A 21953-nucleotide genomic window follows, 5' to 3' on the forward strand; every position below is an offset into this window, starting at 1 on the left:
CTGGAGGCAGGGTTCTCAAACCTGGACTACGGTAATAGACTAGTCAGTGCAGTGGAAGCCCGGATCAGCGGCAGAGCTCAGCGGCCGTGACCCGGACGTCAACGGATAGGTGAGTATTACATTTTTTGCCCCCCTTATATTGCAAGCCCTCCCTTCCCCACCCCCGAAACTCGGTGCGCAGTTAACACTACCAAAATCGCGGCAACACTTTGAAACCCCTGCCCGTTCATTTCAATGGGCGACACAGGGCTGAAAAACACCCAAAAATAGAACATGCAACGCTGTTGAAGACGCTGCGTTTTCAGCCCTGTGTGAGCAGCCCCATTGAAATGAATGAGTGCGTTGTACAGCGTTTAGCGCAGCACTAAACGCTGTACAAAAACACCTGTGTGAGGGAGGCCTAAACCAAAAAAACGGGAGAGCAGAATCAGATGCAATCTTCAGGCTACAGTTGCTGATAAAAAAGAGGAGCCATGGCCCGAGAACAAAAACGGGAGCAACGGAGGCTTCCAATTGCTAGGTTTTCCCTATTTAGCCAGCTATCGGAAGGCAACAAGGCCTACAGAGGATACTTGCCGCAGAACCTGGCAGCAAGAAGTAAAAGGTCTTTTACATGGCCGATGATTGTGCAAGAACATTCATTTGCCTGATCATGAGGGCGGTAAAACATGGTCAGCAACACATCTCCGTGCGTGAAAGGGGGATGTGCTCCCCACAGCAATTAAACAGTATGGGGAAGCAATGATTGTATGATCGTTCATTTGCCCTTCATACGGTCTGCTGAACGGGAGGCCAGACAAATAAGTACAAAACCTGTTGACCAGCACTTGTTACATAGCGGGTCACTGACAGTAAATTGGTTCCTGGCCAATCATATTTCTGGATCAATACCCAAGCAGAAATGCTTCCAAGGAAGACCAGCCACCTCTGTTTTGCCAGTACAAATTTTAAGAAGGATGGCATCAACAAGCCAAGTGTTTTGCACAAGCTCATATCTGAAATTGGATTTACCAGACACATTGGCAGGGTGAAACTCAACTTAAAACATTCCAAGGTGGTAATTCTGCCTGGAGAAAACCTTCTAGAAAGGACATTGCAGCATTTGCAAGTGATCATATGGTGTTCCCCATTTCAGCAGTATATTAACATGCAATTACTCTTCTCTGGGTTTTGTTTATTGAAATAGCCTAGTAAAATATGAGGAGCTCTGTAGACTTTTTGGGCAATTAGGTTTCTGGAGAAACCACTACAGAGAAGATTTTAAAAATCTCAAAGTTGCATAAATTAGTATGTAAATAACTGCAAAGTGGAAAAAAAACAAGAATGAAAATACGACAATTTTTAGATTTTACAATTGCTCAGGAAGCTAAAACTTGAGAACACGTGCCTTGTAGGAGCATGTCATGGCAAATACTTAAGATCCTATGAGTCTATTCGTAAAAAAGAACCATTTCATGTGCCAAACCACATGAGAAAATAAATGCTTCAGCACTTGGGATTAATAGTTTACTTTTCCACTCGTATTCAAGCCACAAAAGTGTTTTATTTATACTAGCTGCACTGCAGACTCATCTTATATTACAATTTAAGAAGTACGTATAGTAATTCGCAAAACAGTTTTTTTTGGTATGGGACAATGACTTCATTAATGAAGCTGATTAAAAGCATAAAAGGAAGGTTACGGCCAACACAGACACATTGGTTGTGTCCTAAAAGGAAGCACAAAGTCTGTATAAAAGCAGAGAACACAAATGCAAAAGGAAAACAAAAACAAAAATAGGGAACCTAACCCTAAACCCTCAGATACAGGAAGACACTACCTAGCAGCAGAGCTCTCGCCCTGATAAGTACGACCCAACGTGAGGAACTTTGGGTGACAGACTCTAGATGGTGAAAGGGAATAGTGTTACTCAAAAGGCTGGATGACACCAAATATATAATAAATCAGAAGAGGGATGATTAAGACGTCCCCCCCATCCCCACCCCACAAGATTAATTGTATAATTATAAAGATGAAAATTAAAAAGGATGGACTAGTAAGTGCATCACTCAATGCATTGAGCAGCAACTTAGCGCTGACACTGGGGGAATGGCAATTCTTTGCACAGTTTGTTCAAAAATCTAAAAAGGAAGAGACCTTATAAAATAAAAATGCCGTCCCTTTAAAAATGTACTGTATACTGGAAGGCAGATCGGCAATATTAAGCATGTGACATATACAACATTATATCTTTAAATGAAGTAAATATGGCCAACAACGACATCCCATAAAAACAGTAACTGGCGGTAGTTTGGTCTCTCGATGACTAAACTGCACTAATACTCCAATACTAAAAAATCATCACAGGCGCATTTTTTGTTTCGTTTATGAATTGAAAAATCTAATCAGTTTTCAGGCAGCCGTACACAAGAACAGACCTTTTTAAAAGGAAAAATGCTAGGCAACCAGAAACTGTTGGGAACACGCTTATTAAGGAATGGTAACACCCATGCCTCCAGGTATAGTTATTCACAAAAGACTCCTTTTAAAAGCACTTGAGTACATAAATATTCTGACATGCAAAAACTGCTCAAAAACATACCAGTGTTTGGTGATGACTGATAAGTAATTGTAAAAATGTGGTAGTCTTGAATTAACAGAAGATAGGATTGAGGTGCTCACCCCTAGGTCTCCAGACCCCCTAAACCTGGTCTACCCAGTGGCACTCAGTAGCACTTCAGTTTTATCATTCACGACACCACTGCAAAATGGAGTGGACGGCGGGTGGGTGTCAAAGGCAGTGCGTGTAACGGGCGCCGGGAGAACAGATGTCCTTCAGCCAAGTGCCCAGTCGTGGTTCTGACAGACAATAGTGCCACCTGTCTCTTGATGGCAGACAACGAAACAGTTGGAGATGCTCGAGCTTGTGGGATGATCAGACAATTCCTTCTACTGGTGGTCTGTCAAGGGTGTCCTGAGCCCGGCGACCTTGTGTTCTCTCACACATCTACTGGTCCCAACACTTGCTAACAGAACAGCCCAGCTTCTCACATTCCAATAATGTGCCCCCTCTCAAACTCTTAACTAGGTACAACCTCTTTGACATTAGAGGCATCTAGTGCTCAACATGCTCTACACAAAAGTGTATTTAAAAAAAAAAAAAAAAAGTTCACTGCACGCAAGTAACTTTTTTATAGTCCAAGTGCAGAACCACTTTTAGGGCCTCAGGTGGCAAGACATCCCTAAAAAGGTGATCTGGTGGATGTAAACAACTTGTCAACGAAAGGGGTCAGAGGAAGAGGTCAAGACTTGTTCTGATGAACAGGTGGTGGTGCGCAGTCAAGCAAATTGCTACCAAATATAACATTGGTGCATCAACAATGTATCCAAATGCACCGCTCATCATTCCTCATCATGGATGGGCTATAACAGCAGTCGACCAGTTGAAACACCATTGCTGTCCAAGAGAAGCAGAGACAAGACGACAGACAAGAGAGCAAGAACTGGATCACTGAACAATGGAAAGCATCACCTACTCAGAAGAATCCAGATTTATGTTGTACCGCGACGATGGCAGATTGGAAGTTAGTGTAAGTGCCAGGAATTGATAAACTCTTCCTGTAAGAAGTCAACAATTCAGGCTGGTGGAGCAATGGTGTGGTAAATGGTATGGGAATGTCTTCTGGGCACACGCTGGGCCCTCTCATACCTATGGATGGATGCCACAACAAACTGCTGCAGCTCTGGTGGGCAAAGGAGGTCCAGTGTGTTATTAGGTGGGTGCCTCTAGTAAGTGGACACTCAGAGGGTAGTATTACATATACAACACACGTGACACTTTCTCCTTGACAGAATCCCTGGTTATGAGGTTAGACAGCCTCAAACTGCCATGCATGTCAGAACGGTAGAGAATTTGCCTAGTGGTTGTGTTACTCACAGATGAAGCTTGGGGCAACAGAAGTCTGTCTCCTTCCTAGATGCCATATGTTTTACACACACTTAAATCTTGCAGACAGAGACCAGGAAGGACGATAAAAATTAAGGGGGGGGGGGGGGGGGGAATCAAACGTGTACACAATAACTAGACTATAAGCAGGGATACTAGACTGGGTAGGTCAATGACACAGCAAGTCAGTCACATTTGTAGATCAGCCAAGTAAGCATTTAATGCAGTTCAATACAAATGCAATATTTTGTAATTGAATCTTGTTTTTTCATGGCAATTTGTGAGAGCATATGTATGCACTTGGAGGCTGTGCGCATAAGTAGACCCTTGGGCCCAATGCACATAGGTGGATTTCTGTTGCGGAATCAGTGGTGGGAGTCTGGCCGCAGATCCCGCAGCAATGTCTGTCCATAGCCTGCAATGTTAAAGGATTCTTCCATGCACAGGAGTGGAAATCACTTGTGATTTCTGCTTGTGGAGGAAGAATCGCAGCATGTTCTATTTTCGTGCGGGACTTGCACGGACGGCTTCCATTGCAATCAATGGAAGAAGTTCGACCCGTGGCGATTCGGAAACTTCAAATTTTGAAACCGCTGAGGATCCACGTCAGCACCGCACACCATTCTGCACATTGCACTGGCCAGCACAGTCGCAGCACACAGAAGACCAATCCGGACAGGTGCACGGGGCGGCACTGGCAGGCACAGGGTCCGATTCCGCTGTGGAATCGCGCATGCGGAATCTAACCTGGCCATGTGCATTCAGCCTTACTGCCTCAGGGTCTCATGTACGTATTTATCCAATATATAAAAAAAAAAATAAATTTACACCAGACTTCTGGAATTAGGATACAAGTAAAAATATATTTTATTTGAATCCACTAGAAAAAGGTTCCATGTATAAATCAGAAGGATAATTTCTCACGATAAGTGTAGCAACAATTCGGACAACAGCGTTCTCTATTAAGTAACTTATACATAGAACTGCATAACAGGGAATCCCATTAGGACCTGGACAAGAAGTGGCAGAAAAGGGGGGCATAAACGTAAGCTCCTAGTAGTCCAGTGAGCAAAGATGAAGAGCTGTAGGCCATTTACCCATAGGCACTGGGACTATTTAGTCAGACAATGGCCTTTAGGTCGCGAGTCTGGATACTGAACGCACCGGGGAACAAAAAAACAAAAACCCACCTTCCCCCTGACCTCCTTTGGAGACAGGAAAGCACAGTATTTGCCAGGGGGCAAGGAGGATGATTCCTGCACTATGTCTCCACCGGAAGTATGGGTTGTCCGGGTTGAGTTATAGGGAATGCCCACACCTGGCGATTGGCTACCTTGCCGGCGGCTGAAGACAGCGGCAGACACTGGGTTGGGGGATAGGGATAAGAGCGGAGCCACTACCTTGCTGGTGGCTTAAGACAGTGGGTGACACCCGGTGGCCAGGAAGAGCGAGGTGAGCCTGCGGTGACCTTGATCCATCCATCAGTGTGACAGCGGGGCCAGCTTCATTAGCAGCACCACCATCCATCCATGTGAGAGTGGGCCTGGCTTCAGTGGCGGACGGGAGTGGAGATGCTACCGTAGATGGGAGCCCAGCGGGGAGAGTGACAGAGGGTTTGGGCAGTCTATGGTTGGCCGCCGGGGACAGTCCCAGAGGAGCCGGAATGGGAGGTGGGAGCCTGGCGGGGAAAGTGACAGCAGGAGCCTGGACAGGAGATCAGCGGGGTCAGGACGGCGGAGATGGGAGTCCACCAGCTGGGGACAGTACAAGAGTGGGGCTGAGAGCAGAGAGGTCAGAAGGCCAGGGACATGTGTGAGCTGTCAGCGGGGATAGCCGATACATCTGTGTGTCTGGGGAGGTGTGCGCATTAGCCAATCCGCAGCTGTGGCCATCACCTGGCCGACCCCTATAACTCAACTCAGCCAACCCATGTCTCCACCCATACTTCCGGTGGAGACATAATGCACCAGTACTATGGAGGCTTACACCAGACAGATAACCTCTCATGCCATAGAGTTTGGGAGTGAGGCCCTGAAGTCTATCCTTTGGAGAATGCTAAAGTAGCTGCTGCTTGGCCGTCTTGGCTCTTTCAAGGATTCCTCCAGATCGTTAATCTGTCCTATAGACACTAAAAACATGAGGTGAAAGGTGCCCCCCTGGTAGGTTCCTGGTTTCTGTCACGATGGGAGGCAGGCTGTCATGGGTGCAGTGGAAAGTTACTGTTGGCCATAATAGTGTCAAAATACACATAAACCATCACCACAAACTACTCAAGATTGCCCATGCTGACCTCTCTCCATCACAAAAAGCACTTACAATGGGCTAGCAAGCATAATGCACTATGTAAACAAGCTGCTCTGGACTACGTTCTGTAGCGAATCCTTGGGTACTGGAATTCATGTAGATGTTACTTTGCCATGTACAACCTACTTAAACATTGTTGCAGATTCAACACACCCCTTCATGCCAACAAGATTCCTTAAAGGCAGTGGCCTCTTGCAGCAGGATAATGCACCCTGCAAAAATTGTTCAGGAATGCTTTGAGAAACATGACAGTGCTCAAGGTGTTGACCTGGCCTCGAAATTCCCTAAATCACGATCCAATTGAGCATTTGTGGGTTGTACTGGAAAAACAAGTCTGATCTATGAAGGCCCCACCTTACAAATTACAGGACTTAAGGGATTTGCTGGTGACGTCTTGATGCCAGATACCACAGAACACCTTCAAAAGTCTTGTGAAGTCTATGCCTTGATGAATCAGTCGTTTAGGTGGTACAAGGGAGACAAACAATATTAGGTGGGTGGTTTTAATGTTGATTGGTGTACCGTGTGGACGTTTGTGTGACATGTTCTCCACAGTGCTACATACTTCGTAATATATGGGTTTTCTACAGATTTTTGATGTTGTGGTTTTAATAAACTACTGTAACATTGAATAGCGTTCCCTAATATATACGCTCCCTTTATAAGTCTGAGCCATGCCGGAAATGGAGAGGAGCAGCTGCAAGGAATTAACGTTTCCAGCAGACGCTCCCTCGCATCACTATTACAAAAGAGGCAGTGTAAACAAATACAAAGGGCAGCGGGTTGTAGCGAGGCCCGGCAGCTCAGACTTGGGACACTTTTTTTTAATACACAAACCAGAAGACAGAGTAAGCAAGAGTCAGTTTGGCCGGTTTTAATGTGCAAAGAGCAGTTCTAGATGAGAGTTGGTGCATTAGAGCCCAGTCACATTGGCGTATTGTCTAGCCATCTTTTTTACTGACTGACAACGTATCCCTTTGACTGAAAACAGTATATTCAGATTTGCAAAAAAAATGCCCATGTAAGTCTATGGGAGCGTAAGAAAATGTGACAGGCTTATACACTACAGGTTTTTTTGTTGCACTCACAGAAACAATTAATGCAGAAGCCACTCTGATGTTAAAAAACATACATAGGCACCAAAAATGCACTTTAAAATGGTGTTTTTTTTTTCCATGGAACAAATTTGCATATTCCAGTGTGAATGAGGCCTTCTATTCAAGGACGCATCATTTAAAGCTCAACATTAAGGCTTCAAACAGGAAAACGGCATTTACCAAACTAACATTACTGAAACTTGTTACTAAAAGCTATTGAAATAAAGCCGGTGACATAAGAGGGTATTGGGGCAGCATCTATGCCTCCGTCATACAGATGGGTGTCCTGGCCGGAACTACAAGTATCAGAGATTCCCACCATGCTCAGACGTCGAGTCATGAGGCTCATGCTCAGGCCAGGACACAGATCCAGCCGGAATACGCTCGTCTGTCACCGACCTGTCACAGCATTAAAGCACAGCTCTGTCTCCACTCGGATGCAGTTTCGGAGATTAAACCAGGATGGTTATAAAGTTTAAAGGCATGAACACGAAAACAGAGGAAGAAAAAGAAATGCAATTTTTAGAAAAGGTCTTTGAATATTCATAAGCTGGCTGGTTACCGTTAATAACGTGTCAGAATGAGCTTCTGAGAAGATCCAGAAAGATCATTTACAACTTCTGAAACAAGTCGGTACAGCGGTACAACGCCTTCTCCAGAGGCTGCAAGGACGAGAATAGAGCGACTCTAGAGGAAGCCACGCGGAGCAGACGTGGAACCGTAATGTCTTCGCACAGCTGCCCCTTCACCCTAGTGATGGGCAGCGGGCGCATTGGTCAGACTTCCGCTAGTCAGGCTCCGGTGAAATATCCCAGTAATGTTCCATCAGATTCTGGCAATAGAATTTGAAACCAATGGTTTTTCCAGATGCATTGGAGCATTTAAAAAAAAAATAAAGCAAATAGTCTTCAAGGGAACCTTTCACCACCTTATGCTGCTCCCACTGAGGGCACCATGAGGTAGTGACAACTACACAGCTTGCTGCGATATGTCCATCTGTCAAGTATCTTGTCACAAATCTCAATATCGAGGATTACTTTTTGTAGTACTCTGCGCCAAGCTGCTGGCTAGCCCGAACACAATGCCCTCCATCCACTATTCACAGCTGTCTATGTACAATATAGGCAGGCAGCCATCAGGAGCTGGATGGTGGAGCTAACCTACAGTTCAGTAATATGGAGGACTACTTCCTGTAGTCATCTATGTGTGGCTGCTACTGCTAAAGTGTAAGTCTCTGACAAACTACTTCACAGACACAGAAGACATATCACTGCAATCAGTATACCGGTCACTACCCCCTGTTGCCCTCAGAGAAAAGGTGATGACAGATTCCTATTGAAATAGACTACCATTGTGTGGTTGCAGCTTATATGAAGGTCCTTGTGTTTCCACGGTTACTCACTATAAACAAACCCTGAGTAATCTGATCCAACAGTCATATCTATCTGCCCCCTATATCTTACATACTCATGAGGTGTGCAAGAAGCGTGGGACAGATGGGAGGAAATATGACTAACGGATCTGACTACACAGGCTATGTTTGTAGTCTGTAACTATGGAAACACAAAAAATTGCATAGGGGCTGCCTGCAAAAAAAAATTTAAAGTAAAAAAAAAGTTGGATAGTCTTGATTAAAATTATCCGCAAAGCTGTTAGAATTCTCCAATTGGGAATATGAGAAGTTTTCCTACAGGATACAGCTGGTCGCTGGGGGTCACGTTGTGATCTGCATATTGTCAAATGACCCTTCTAACAAGCAAAGAAAGATTGTGTAAAGTGGACACAAACCCTTCAAGTCTTTAATGGAAGGCCAAAAATTGATGGTCATATTGCTGTTTACAACTTCTTTAGGGCAGTGTGATTGTATGACATCAGAGCTGTATGCCCAAGCTTGGTTTCACATCTTTCTTTGCAGTGATGGCACAAAGTATTGGAAGAAAAAGCGCTGCAAAACTCCAAGAAGCTGAGTGGAAAGAAAACAAACGCCATTATAGTCCATGGGGTACATTCGTTGCTGTTCAGACAAGGCCGTTTGGCCAGGGGTTTGCTCTTTCCTGCTGCCCGAATGGAGCAAGAAACCGGGATCCCCGACACAGATATGAAACCATCTTAGGCCGCCTGCACATGAGCAGAAATTCCACGGCGGGATTTCCCGCGGAATTTCTGCTGCTGCAAGCTTGCATAGGATTGCAGTAACAAACGCAATCCTATGCAGACGGCCGCGATTTGGCCGTGCGGTAAACAAATCGCGGCATGCTCTATTTCTGTGCGGGGCTCGCCCGTCTGCAGGCGGCCTAAATGAAACTTTTCTCAAAACATGAATGTTGTTCAATAACCGGATACTATATACGTTTTTCATTCCATTTTATGTAAATAACTTTTTTCCCCTCAAGTCATGCTTTTTTGTACAAGCAAGTCCATCATTGTTGCCAGAACAGTATACCAAGCAGCACTAAAACATGACATTGTTGGAAGATGTCGTTACTGTAAACGGTCACAGGAATTTGGCATCCACAAAGCACATTATTCTATTCTTTACAAACTTTTGCAAAACAGCTGTTGGAAAGCAATGCCCACGAGCGGAGCAGAATTGGTTAAGTAACTACTGGGAAAGGATCCCAAATAATAAAGGGAAAAGGAAATTAATGATCAGAAATGCCCTTCCTCTGTTCCGTGTAAAGATACTCAAGAATTCTAGGAAAGCCACTGTTAATCGTTTCCTGCCAACATCGTGAACTCTTGAGCACTTCCCAAGACTTCAAAGATATGCTTATCACTTCTAATTATTCATCAAGAATAACTGCGCTGCCCGTATATAGCTTCCTGCCATGCAAGGTAATAACATTATTACAATTCATTTCAGTATTTCCTTGAATAGACTGGAGAGGATTGTCCTGACCGGTAAGGACTGACAAGGTCTGCAAGCCATGAACTCATGAAGAGCTACTTGGAAACACATTCGGGTTTGCTGCAATCGCATTAGTAAAACCCCTTTCTAGAACAGCTTCTATAGGAAATGGCAATGTGGTATCCAACATCCAACTGTCATTCCATACTATTACTGTAAAGGCCCTTTTAGACCCAATGATTCTCGCTCAAAATTCGCTCAAAGCCATCTTTTGAGCGAGAATCGTTGGGTCTAAATGCACGGACATCGTGCAGTTTTCATGCATCAGTCGTTCCTCGCTCAATTCTAGTTTTCTTGAATTGAGCGATGAACTATCAGCAGTGCAAGCTGTTATCACAGTCAGCAGCGCTGATCAGATTCTTTCAGCTCGCCTCCTACTGGTAGTTCACAGTGGGTCGCGGAGCTGTAATCGCGGAGAACAATGAACTAGCATTTTAAAGTTGACTAGAAGAAAAAAAAAAAAGTTAAATAGGTTGTGGGTTCCCGAATCCCCATCCATGCTCCTGTAAGGCGGTCCCTAAGAAATAACATGCATGGTTCAACACAAGTATGTACTGGGCTCAACTCCGATCAGCAAGACCCAAAGAACTATTTTAAGTCACCGACATAAAAGGTTGGCAGCGTCTAAAGATTCTGCAGAGATTTATCGGCTTAAGCTTCAGGGTCACTGAGGGGCGTCTAACATCTGTAGCATTTCAGCCTACCAAACCGTTCACAAATCTCCTTATTCAAGACTCTCAGATGTCTCAGCCAAGCACCAAGGGCAGCTGAACAGAGGAAGCACCGTGTCAGCAGGCAGATGCATCTGTACAATTAAAGGGTTCCTTCAGTTGAAGGAGGTTTCTAGAAGCAGTTGTTCTAGGGGATAAAAGCCTCTGTAATGCTACAGCTGTTGGAACATGACAATTCTGTATGCTTTGGCATGAAATCAGAGCCGTATAGAGGTTCAGCAAAGGCCCCCTGGAGTGCAAGGGAGAACCTACTGCAGTTTGCTGCAAGCTCCGAGTTGAAGGCCTGGGATGCTCTTACTCCATATCAGCAGTGGAGGACCAAATGCTGTCAGCAGGAAGTTACTATATTTAAAAAAAAAAAAAAAAGAAACACACTTTCCCCCCTTCAGTTACAGCAAAACCTGTATGCACTTTCTAATTGGTGTGGGGGGTAGTTTGGGTGCCAAAATGTAAACATGGTCAAAGTGATGATCGCCACATATAATATCTGACTAGGCATCATGGCAGCGTGTATTTATATCTCACAGACATAAAATACTTGCTTATTAGTCATGTATCACTTCCAACAAGACAAATTAGGATTTATTCACAAGTGAACATACGATACATTGAAGGCTGTCTGGAGAGGAGCCAAGTCCTAGATTAGGATAGAGCATACTAGGATGTTGGACTAAAGGCAGGTAAGTCACTGCCGAGAGTCTGTCAGCAGCTAACTCCCTATTCAGAACACATGTACGCTCAATGCATGTATATGGGGAGCTTGCAAGACATGGCTGTTGGCCCAACAAGCCATATAAATGTGCTTGGCCAGCTTAAGATATGTAAGGGTGTGAGGATCTTATTATATACTGGATTCAGACAGGATTTTGTAGTACTTTTTGTTGGCATTGTAAGGCCATGGGTCACATGTGATAGAAATATTATAGAATCAGATGCAAAAAACCTGAAGCATTTACACTACAAGCCACAGACAAGATGCAAAAAAGTCTTGTCAATGATAAAATTCCAAAGGGAATCCACCGGATCTCAATTTATGCTGCAGATTTTGATAGTGGATTTCAACCTGTGCAATACCCATGGCAGATCCACACCAAAATCTGCATCGGTATGAGTGTCCTACAGCCAATGGGCCCCATCATGCCTGTCAAGAATGATGTGGTTGGATGCTACTTTAAGGTCCATAACAAAATTACTGAAAAGTGTACGACCATGGTGTTTTTCACTCTGGTGTTTGAACGGCTCTAGGCATGGCATTTTTTCCCACAGGTAACAAGCTAGTGACAAAGTAATCCAAGTTAGTAAAATTCAACGCAAGAACCAAAAGACGTTATATATTTTTCCTCGTTTCGGCTTGTAGCCATATTTAAGCACATAAATATGAGGAGGACATTCATGTATTGTTTTAGTGATAAGCACGGAGAATAACTTGGACCTAATTGGACATAGTTATTGTATAGTAGCTTGTATACAAGCTGATCATGCATGGCTGCCAACATAAATGTAATCAATGTGTCCAAGTGGGTTAGATATATTACATGCTGCCATCCTATCTCCCCATCCTGCCAGCAATCGGCTTCTTTCTGGAGCCCCTTTCAATTCCTCTAACATGCCGCAGCTCTCCTGTCGCTACACTGTGCACTGGTAGTCAGATACAACTAACTGCTGCAGTGACTGGACAGCGCTGCTCACGTGAGAAGCCCTGGCCAATCAGAGCAGCCTGTAAGATGTTGGACTACCAGATGCACACTGAGCCCTGGTGGTCAAATAATGGAGGTAATTAAGCCCCCTTCCACCTCATCCAAACCATGGACAAATTCCCTCCCAGGATCACACAGTCACTAGGAAAGCAAGATTATAAGAGCGCTGCTAACACTCGTGGATTTAGTTCTAGTTGTCAAGCTGTGCCTGCGAGTTCAGCCCAGCCAATATCAGTAATCCGCAAAGATTAGCGGTGGCCACTAGTACTCCGGCACCGACACCCGGAAGATGCTACTACGCAGTGCAGCCACTTACTGCTGGGCTTTTGCAGCAAAGACACAAAGCACACAGTTTATGCGCGTCAGCTGTATTTGCCATGAACATGTGGCAATCCGTAGTGAACCACGTGGCTGAGGTTTGCTAGATGTGATGGCACCCGCATAAAAAGGGCTGAACGTACACTGCAATAAAATCATCTTTTGAAAATACATTCATTCATTTTCATTGCTTACAGCTTCTCCATTAGTCAGTAGGGTGGGGGGGGGGGGGGGGGGGGGGATCAGCCAAAAGCCTTCTAGACAGGCATCAGCTCAACAACTCAGGCTCCTCTATTAAAAAAGTAAATTAAGCGAAGCATTAAGTAGTTTTTGCAGTCAAGCATCCTTTAATACTTAAAACAAAGCCCTGCCTAGTGACAATTCCCCAGTTAATCTCTGGTGACACTCCTTGCAGCAGGATGCAAGAGCTGTGAAGCAGAAATCCAATGTATGAGATGCAGGCTCCACCCCCTGACTGACAGCTTTATCCCCCATTACTGTGCAGAAGGAGAAAGCAGTCAAGCAGCAGAGGGTGGAGCCTGCATCTCCAACACATTGGACTTGTGTTTAACTCCCACTGTGCTGCACTTAATAGACTGTAAATGGTGCAGGACCAAAACACATCCACATAAGTGAAGACAGCATATCTAATCACTACTTTATGCTGGCTTCAGCGTGGACCGAATAACCTGACCGACAGGTTCCCTAATGCAGGGATGGCAAGGTTTGTCTGGCTCACAGAAGGGGTTGTCTTTATTAGCTACCTACAAATGCAGATACATTTGAGAAGTTCTGAATGAAGAAAGCATTACAGGTTCTGAATGACCCACAAAAAAAGGTTATATATGATTTACATAAGTCCGATACAGGCTTGGATTTTCAGTTTTGCATAGAAAATAATGTAATAGCATGACAATGCTTTAAAGGGGTTATTCCACTGCCGAGACCCTCCCACTAATCCTCAGAATGGAGCTCCTCCTCCAACTGCCATTAGAATGGAGCACCGGCCATGCCTCTTAATTCATCCTCAATGGTACTACAGAGAGAGCCGAGTGCTGTGTACTTGTCCATTTACGTTAGTCCCATTAAAACGGCTAGAGAGACACGGCACATGCTCGACCACCACTACCCGCACTGTGAGGGGAGGGGTGAGATGGACATGGGACCCCTGTTCTCAGAACTGGTAGGTATCTCAGTAGCAAGACCTCCTCTGATCAGACTTACAACCCATCCTTTAGATAGGGGATTAAAAGAAGAAAAAAAAAAATTAGTTTTAGGACAACCCTTTGAATGGACACCGTATCCCATGCGTGCCGACGGTGTAGTGGGCACACAAGTCTCTCCATGTTTCTTGGGATTGTGTTCTTGCCCTTCCTGTTACTCCACAGGCCTCCCACTAGTTTCCTCTGCCTCCTACACTCTGTATCTGCGGTTGGACACTAAACCCTCCGGGCAGCCAGATAATGGCAAACCAAAACAGAGCCTAAGGAAAACATTTCACAGATGCCTTTGCATCGGAAAAAAAGAAAAGTTCCCTCCAGTCTTATCAGGCAGGTTACATATTTCCACTAAATAGGACGGTTTTGTTCCAGGAATGACTCTATAATGGGGTGGGGGTGGGGGGTCCTGTGTGTGAATCTGTTCACTTCTTTAAATGACAAAGGAAGGCTCTTTATATATTGGCATCACTGTGGCCAACCAACAAATTACTAGACTCCAACCTGTAAGAGTGCAGGACACATCAGAAGAGGACTTGCCTTTAATTCAATAACTCTAAAGGGGCCGTCTGAGATTAAACTATAACCAATAGGAAGGGTGAAATCCACAGCAAAGTATTGTAGGTTGGCTCCATTTACGTGAATACAGTGCAATACCAACCCCTCCTATTTACCCTGAAAGTAGTGAGATCAACAGTGATAGAACAAAAATAAATAAAAAGCAGAAATGAACAAGTTGTGGATTTATTACACCTACACCACAGATCAATTTCCCATAAAAGTTTCATGCAGCATGCAGATTAGATATGTTGAAATCTCACCCACTTTGCGGCCAATAGACAATAAGCAGAGAGAAAACATTGGTATTAATGTATCTTGACGCCACCAGGAAGCTTGGGGTTTGACAGAAAGAACACCCCTGTCACACCCCTAATTCCTGATAGGGCCAAGCCTGGAAGTTCCTAAAAAATGAGTATCTGTAAAAGGCAAAGAAGCTAAGTAAACCTCACCCTTAGGCTTCCGGGGCCGCAAGAAACAAAGAAATCCAGACGCTGCAGCCCTCACTGTGACCGCGGCTGCTATCCCCTCTTGCATCTGCACGCTCATTCGAGGGTGCTGACTTAGTCCTCAGAGGTCGCTGGGGCCGGTGGCTTTGTGGTTGGTGACCGCCGCATCTGTAGCCTCACATATATGTGAGCGCAGCAGACGTCCCCTTGTACTATGTTGAGGCTCTGTCTCGGCCGGTGGCTGTGTGGTCTGAGTTCGCTTGTCGTCGCCGGGTGTGTTGTCGGTGACCAGTGGTGCCCCGCTGCCGTAGCATGTGGAGCCTCCATCTGGGACGCTGCCTCCGTGCTCTCAGCGGTTAGCGGGCGGCCGCCTCAGTGCTGCCTGGGCGCCGCTCCCTCACTCACAGCTCCAGCAGCTGCAGCAGTCTGTAGCACCCAACTTCGGTTATTAAGGGAAAAGGGCTCTTTGATTTACCTGCTGCCAAGGCGGCCTGCGCTTCATCAGTCACTAGCGTTCCTCCTTCAGGGGCGCAAGCGGGGAATAGGCTTGCAGCTGTGGTCACCGCAATATGGCTTCCTCACAAATGTTTCGCGGGCTTTCTGGACCTGCAGGGCGACCGGCTCTGCAGCCAATCAGCTACTGGGGGCATCACCCCCCGTCAATCTTGACCCCACTAGGACTTCCTGGTGGCGTCAAGATACACTAATACCGAAAACATCCAGCCCTTACAAGAAGTTGTCAAATTACTGCAAAACTCAGCATGCAGTTCCATCTCAGATACGCTAATGATTAAATGAACACCTCCACCCTTGGCCTATAAAAGGCTCTCGGAGGCTCCTTGTGTGTAGTGACCTCTTCTTCCGCTTGTGTAGAGCTTGTTGACCACTAGACGCCTCTACAACACAATCTAAGAGATTTTGCCCACTTAACAGTTTGAGAGGGGCGCGTTACTGCAAGTGTTGTCTTCAGCAATGAATCCAGGTTCAGTTTGGGTATGGACAATGGCCGTATTAGTGTCTGGAGACCTAGCTGTGAAAATCCTGCCTTTGCTGTTGAGCGGCACACTGCCCCCACTGCTGGTGTGATGGTCTGGGGGTCCATCACATATGACAGTCGGTCCCCCCTAGTAGTGGTAAGAGGAACAATGACAGTTCAGTGATATTTTCAGGACATATGTTCATATCATGGCAGCTTCCAAGAGGCATCCAGCAGGATAATGCTCGGCCGCCCATACAAAGGGGGCAAAGGATGCCTTCACAACATTGTCACACTTCTGTTGCCTGCCGGTCACCAGATTTATCACCAATAGGATATGTACGGGACCATCTGGGACGCCAACTTCAACAGCCTACGAATTTAGCACGATCTAGATCAGTTACAGGAAATATGGACTCGTATGCTGCAGGATATCATACAGAAACTGTATGCCTCCATGCCTGTCCGTGTCACATCTTGTATCCAAGCTAGAGGCGGTACAACAGGGTACTAGAGCCTCCATACTCCCTGTGTCACATCTTGTATCCAAGCTAGAGGCGGTACAAACGGGTAGTAGAGCCTCCATGCCTGTCCGTGTCAAATCTTGTATCCAAGTTAGAGGCAGTACAACAGGGTACTAGAGCCTCCATGCCCAGATGTATCACATCTTGTATCCAAGCTAGAGGTGGTACAACAGGGTACTAGAGCCTCCATGCCTGCCTGTATCACATCTTGTATCCAAGCTAGAGGCGGCACAACAGGGTACTAGAGCTGCCCTTCAGGTATTCAGTTTCTCACAATAAATTATCCTTTTCCTCTAATATTATAATATATATCAAACATTATAATCACACATAGAAAGCCTCATTCAATTCTGACAAATTATTCTAAGTGATTGTCAAAAAAAAAAAAAAGAAAAGTGTTTCATTGCAGATATTCCATACAAAAGAATCCTCATATTTCTAGTATATATGGACATACCCTTAACCTATATGCTGATGCATTACTGTACTCCCACTGCTCCGTCTGTCCCAATCTAGTTCTGGCATACATTTACAAATTAGGATGGTCTCCGTTATAAGGTCCAATCAACCCGAGTGGTGGATGTAAGGCTGATCCATTTTTAATAAAACTGGCAGTGAAATGGTAAGCATCTATAAAGCTTTCCACTTCTATCTGTTTTACAGCATTTAAACGTGGTGCCTCCTCAATGAGCACAGCTCAGTTAGCCCTGTTGCCTTGCCATGCTGAGCTACTAGGTTCAAATCTCTTCAAGGGCAAAATCAACTTTGTAAAACTCCACACAACAATCCCCCTTGGTCAGATTTGAACCTGCAACTCCAGCACTGCAAGACAGTAGTGATAATGACTGTTCTCATTGTGTTCTTCTCAAGCATGGTAGCTCATACACCCTCCATGCAGATCCTATCCACAGTCAGACATGAACCTAGAACCCCGGTGTTGCATGGTGTGGTGGCTCATTATCACTGCCTTGCAGTCCTGGATTTGTGGGTTCAAGTCTAACCAAGGGTGATGTCTGTATGGGGTTTTAATGTTCTTTTTTGGTTTATTCTTTTTTATTTCTCTGGCAATGAAAGAACAAGTGTGGTGGCTCAGTAGTCATCTCTGCTGCCTTGTAGTGCTGGAGTTAAAAGTTAAAAAAAAAAATCTGACCAGGAGTTTTCCAAAGCCGATGTCTCCTTTGAGGAGAATGAAATCTAGGACACCAGCACTACAAGGCAACAGTGCTAACCACTGAGTCACATTCATCAACTACAATGCAGTACAAAAAAAAGGGTGTAGTGGCCTGCACCTTTGATCCAGTGTAAAAAAAACTAAATGGAGACTGAAAATACAGAAGTAAAGTTGAAACTGAAGACCCAATTCAATGCATTTCTATGGGCCTGAAAACTATTTTTCCAGTTTTGCCATTCCCATGACGGATCAGCAAAGACGCTAGTGTGAAAAGGCCCTAAAAGAGTCAACACTGAATATATGAGGATACATCATGCACGTAGCATCCGAGCACACAGCAAACAGTCACGCTTACCCTGGAGATGGTCAACGGCATGTTGAAGTCCTTTCCACCTTGAAGCCTGAACCCCCATGGAGCGGGGCCCGTCAGTGACACGCTGTAGTTGCTCATATTGTTCAAAGTTTAAAAGTGGAAGGTCCAAAATGTCCAAAATAGTCAGCAAGCTACAAAATAAAGGGGACATGTCAGTTGGGACTCCATTCAAAATTAAAAGTAATGTTGGTGTGCAGCAACTAATGAAGGAAATGAAAAGTATCCGGATCCCCAGACTGATTACTACAGAACAAAGGCTTTGTGCTGAGAGATTCTGTAATAGCGCCAAGAACCTCTATCAAACTTAGTCAGTCCTGCTCGTTTACAGCCTTTCCATACTCTCCCCCCCCCCCTCCCTTCAGAGTAAGTTGGCGCACGGCTAGCTTGAATCTTTGCAGAACGTAATGTGTGCGCACCCTTGCTGTGCTCCCTCTGCTAGGTCTGCTCCTTTTTGGTTGCTACCAACAGCTGACAGTCTCCTAGGAGGTGTATAGGAAGCTTCTATATACCTGTACGAGGCAGGCTTCAGCTGCTTGTAGCAGCCAAAAAAAGGAGAGCACAAAGCAGAAGGAGCACAGCAGCCCCCTCATTCTAGCTATCACCAAGGCTCTAGGCAGCAGGACCCCCGCTGTAAGAAAACTTCTCAAATGTCAGATGTCAAGTTTTGGACAGCGCAGGTACTCTTTAATAACCTACAGATAACATTTGGACTCTACTAAATAAAAAAATGGCAATTTTTGCAGAGACTGTGGGCGATATCAGCCCTGAAGGTGGAAGAAGAAAGATTATTCCTGAAAGAATTAAACCCCGGCTGCTAGCAAATGCCGTTTAGATGCAAGTATATAGCTTCTGCTATACAGTACATGTAATATGCCGAGCAGAGATAGAAAAGAGTTCAGTACATGCTGTAGCAAGAACTACACTACCTTCAGACAGCCCATTGTCTGCTCAGCATGTAGAAGGAAGCTGGAGCTTCAGGCTTCCACCTGCGGAGGGCGCTGTTACCGGGAACACCACAAAGTATTCTACTCTGCTATGAGCCGTTCCTATTCTCATTTTTTGGCTGTGCCTACAAATCCAGCAGATTAGTCCACCATTATCCTGCGCAGGAAAATAGAAGCAGGGGAGTGTGGGGTAGGGGGGGGGGGGGGGAGGGGTTTGCCCGATGGAATTGTGTTCACAAGATCTGTGCTTGTGAGCGAACTCTTTGAAATCAATGGGCTCTATTCATTACATATTGCACATGCAAATACATCTGTCTAAATAGGCCCTCAGCAAAACACACAGACAGAACCAAAGGGTGGGTTTTACTGACATTTACCTAATCTGTACGGCCATCTTCACAATGCTGTGTTAAGCCCAATTTACACACAAACATGGTCGCTCAAAATACAGTTTGAATAACACTTTTGAGCGATCATTTAGCTATTTAACGACTATTAGTTGCTTATTAGCCTCATTTGCATTAAAATGAAGCTCCCGTTGCTGTATGCAGATAACAGCAGGTGGACTGTTATCTGCATACAGCTCCTTTGTTTTCCCCCGAGACAGAAACTGAAAACAATGTTATCAGCGCTCCCACGAAGAATCACAGCCTGAGGTCCCTGCTATCAGCTGGCCGGCCAAACGATGGATTTTATGCTGAACTAAAAATCATAGTTTGGCCGAAAAGCTAACAATCGTAGCATTTACACGCAACGATTATCGCTCAAGAGATATAATTTGAACAAATTTTGAGCGATAATCGTTGTGTGTAAATGGGCCTTTAGATTTCTAGTGACCGAGATGATCTGACTGATCTAGAATTCCCGTTATCTTCCAACCCATGTATGTATACCTTTAAGCTCATGTATGTGCACCCGTTACATTTCAGTGCACAACAGTAGCCGGGGGACTGTGTTGTAAAGCTGGCTTTACAAGACAAGGAATTACATCACTTTGTCACATTTTCATTGACTTCCAGTTGCACATCATTATCCAATTAGCTGTAGAACGTTCCATGCTGTAGAATTCGTGCCATAATATTCGTAGGAATCCGGACGCGGCACGTTTCTAGTCAGTAATCAGATTTAGCGCATTATGATTGAAGCCAATGTACTATAACTGCGGACGCTACCAGTCCGAGAGAAGAGGATGTGCTGCCAACAAAGAGAAGGGACTCAACGTTATCTCAAGTGCCAATACAAATGTTAAGTGAACACCTAAATAAAGACTAAATATTTTGGAACCAAGGGCCGGTTAAATATAGGCATGGGGGGAGAGAGGAAAACAGCAAGTCTTGGACAAGGTTTAAAGTGACCCTCCGGGGCTGGAGGAACAAAGATGGCCGCCCCAGCTTCTCCGACTACCTGATTTACACTGAGAAACGGATGCCAGCAGCACAATCCTGCAAACTGCCTGCAGCGGGGCAATAACATGCAAAGTCACACTGGAACCTGAATCCAAGGTCCAGAGTATAGCCAAAACTAGAGACAGCATTGATGGTGCAAGACAAATCCTCTTTATTCTTCCCAGATGAACAGACAGCAACGTTTCGCCTCAAGGAGTCTTTATCAAGCACCATTGATGCTGTCACATTGCTCCACTATTACCTACTGTACATTAGTATGCATCGTTACGGTTCACTCACACAGGCGTATATGTCTCACATATCACGTGTGTAGAATATGCAGTACACAGCATATCTACACGTTAAATCTCCATAGTCTATATATGCGCATAATCAACACCAAAATAGGAAATGCTGCGCCCCCGACACGTGTAATACAAGTAAAAAAAAAACATGTCATGCTTAATTGTCGCAATGGAAATCAGCGGGCTTTTAACTCCATGAATTACATGGGTGACCTGTAATTCATGGTCTAAGACATTACACCTGGCTTTGAGTAACCAGTGCTGTCTATATGAACCGCACTGGCCAGTAGGGGCAGCAGTGGGGCCTTAGGCCGGATTCACACGACCATATGTGTGCACACAAAACATGAGTGAATAAAACCCACTTCAATGGGTTTGTTCCCAAGTGCGTATCCTGCATGTTCTGTGTACAAGGAAAGGGAACATCAGACGTCATGAAGCTGGCCATTTCAATGGCTGAAAGAAGCGTTGCATATTTTTTTTTGCACACGCACAATGTACAGTAAAAAAAAAAAAAAAAGTTATATCCGCAAATACACAATGAGCAGGGCGCGTGCAGATATGTATATGCTCATGTGAATTCAGCCTTAGACTACCAATGCATATTATGCACAGTGTGCATCATAAAGTCAGAGAAGCGGTTCAGTTAACTTACTTTCTCCAGGATCGGAGGGGGGCTTTAAGTGTTTTTGCAGCCTATCAGAACACATGGTCACTGCCCACAATTAGGGTCTGATCATTTTACATACATATCGCTCTGGAAGATTTGAAAGTGGACATTACTCGACCCAGAAGAAGAAAAAGGCACCATATTTTATGTATTGTTGTTGCGAGAAGCCCACGACCTAGCAGTGTTCTGCCTGAGCGCCAACCTCAGTGGCAGCGTCCGCCCTCGTGCAGTCGTTTACCCGACTGTCGCCCCGTCTACATGGGAGTGTTCTGCATTACTTGCCCAATCTGCTATACACCACCGCTCTGGCCTACAGATACATGTGTAACCTGCATTTTTTACCAACACGTTTGGCAAAATGTTTAGGTTAACTGATTTACTAAGAAATTAGCCCAACAGT

At 45.0% G+C, this 21953-nt stretch overlaps 1 protein-coding gene across 5 annotated transcripts in view; it reads right to left on the minus strand.

Annotated features, from left to right (window-relative positions):
* The window catches only part of PDLIM5 (PDZ and LIM domain 5), a 148982-nt gene that overhangs the window by 117234 nt on the left and 9795 nt on the right, over positions 1-21953 (minus strand). For all 5 annotated transcript variants that reach the window (XM_066574028.1, XM_066574027.1, XM_066574026.1 and 2 more), the window contains exon 2: positions 18232-18380. In XM_066574028.1, the coding sequence (XP_066430125.1) occupies positions 18232-18327 (96 nt within the window). In that variant the 5' untranslated portion in view covers positions 18328-18380. The remainder of the gene's footprint in view (positions 1-18231; positions 18381-21953) is intronic.

Source organism: Eleutherodactylus coqui, chromosome 7, assembly GCF_035609145.1.
Source record: "Eleutherodactylus coqui strain aEleCoq1 chromosome 7, aEleCoq1.hap1, whole genome shotgun sequence".
Classification (NCBI taxonomy): Eukaryota; Metazoa; Chordata; class Amphibia; order Anura; family Eleutherodactylidae; genus Eleutherodactylus; species Eleutherodactylus coqui.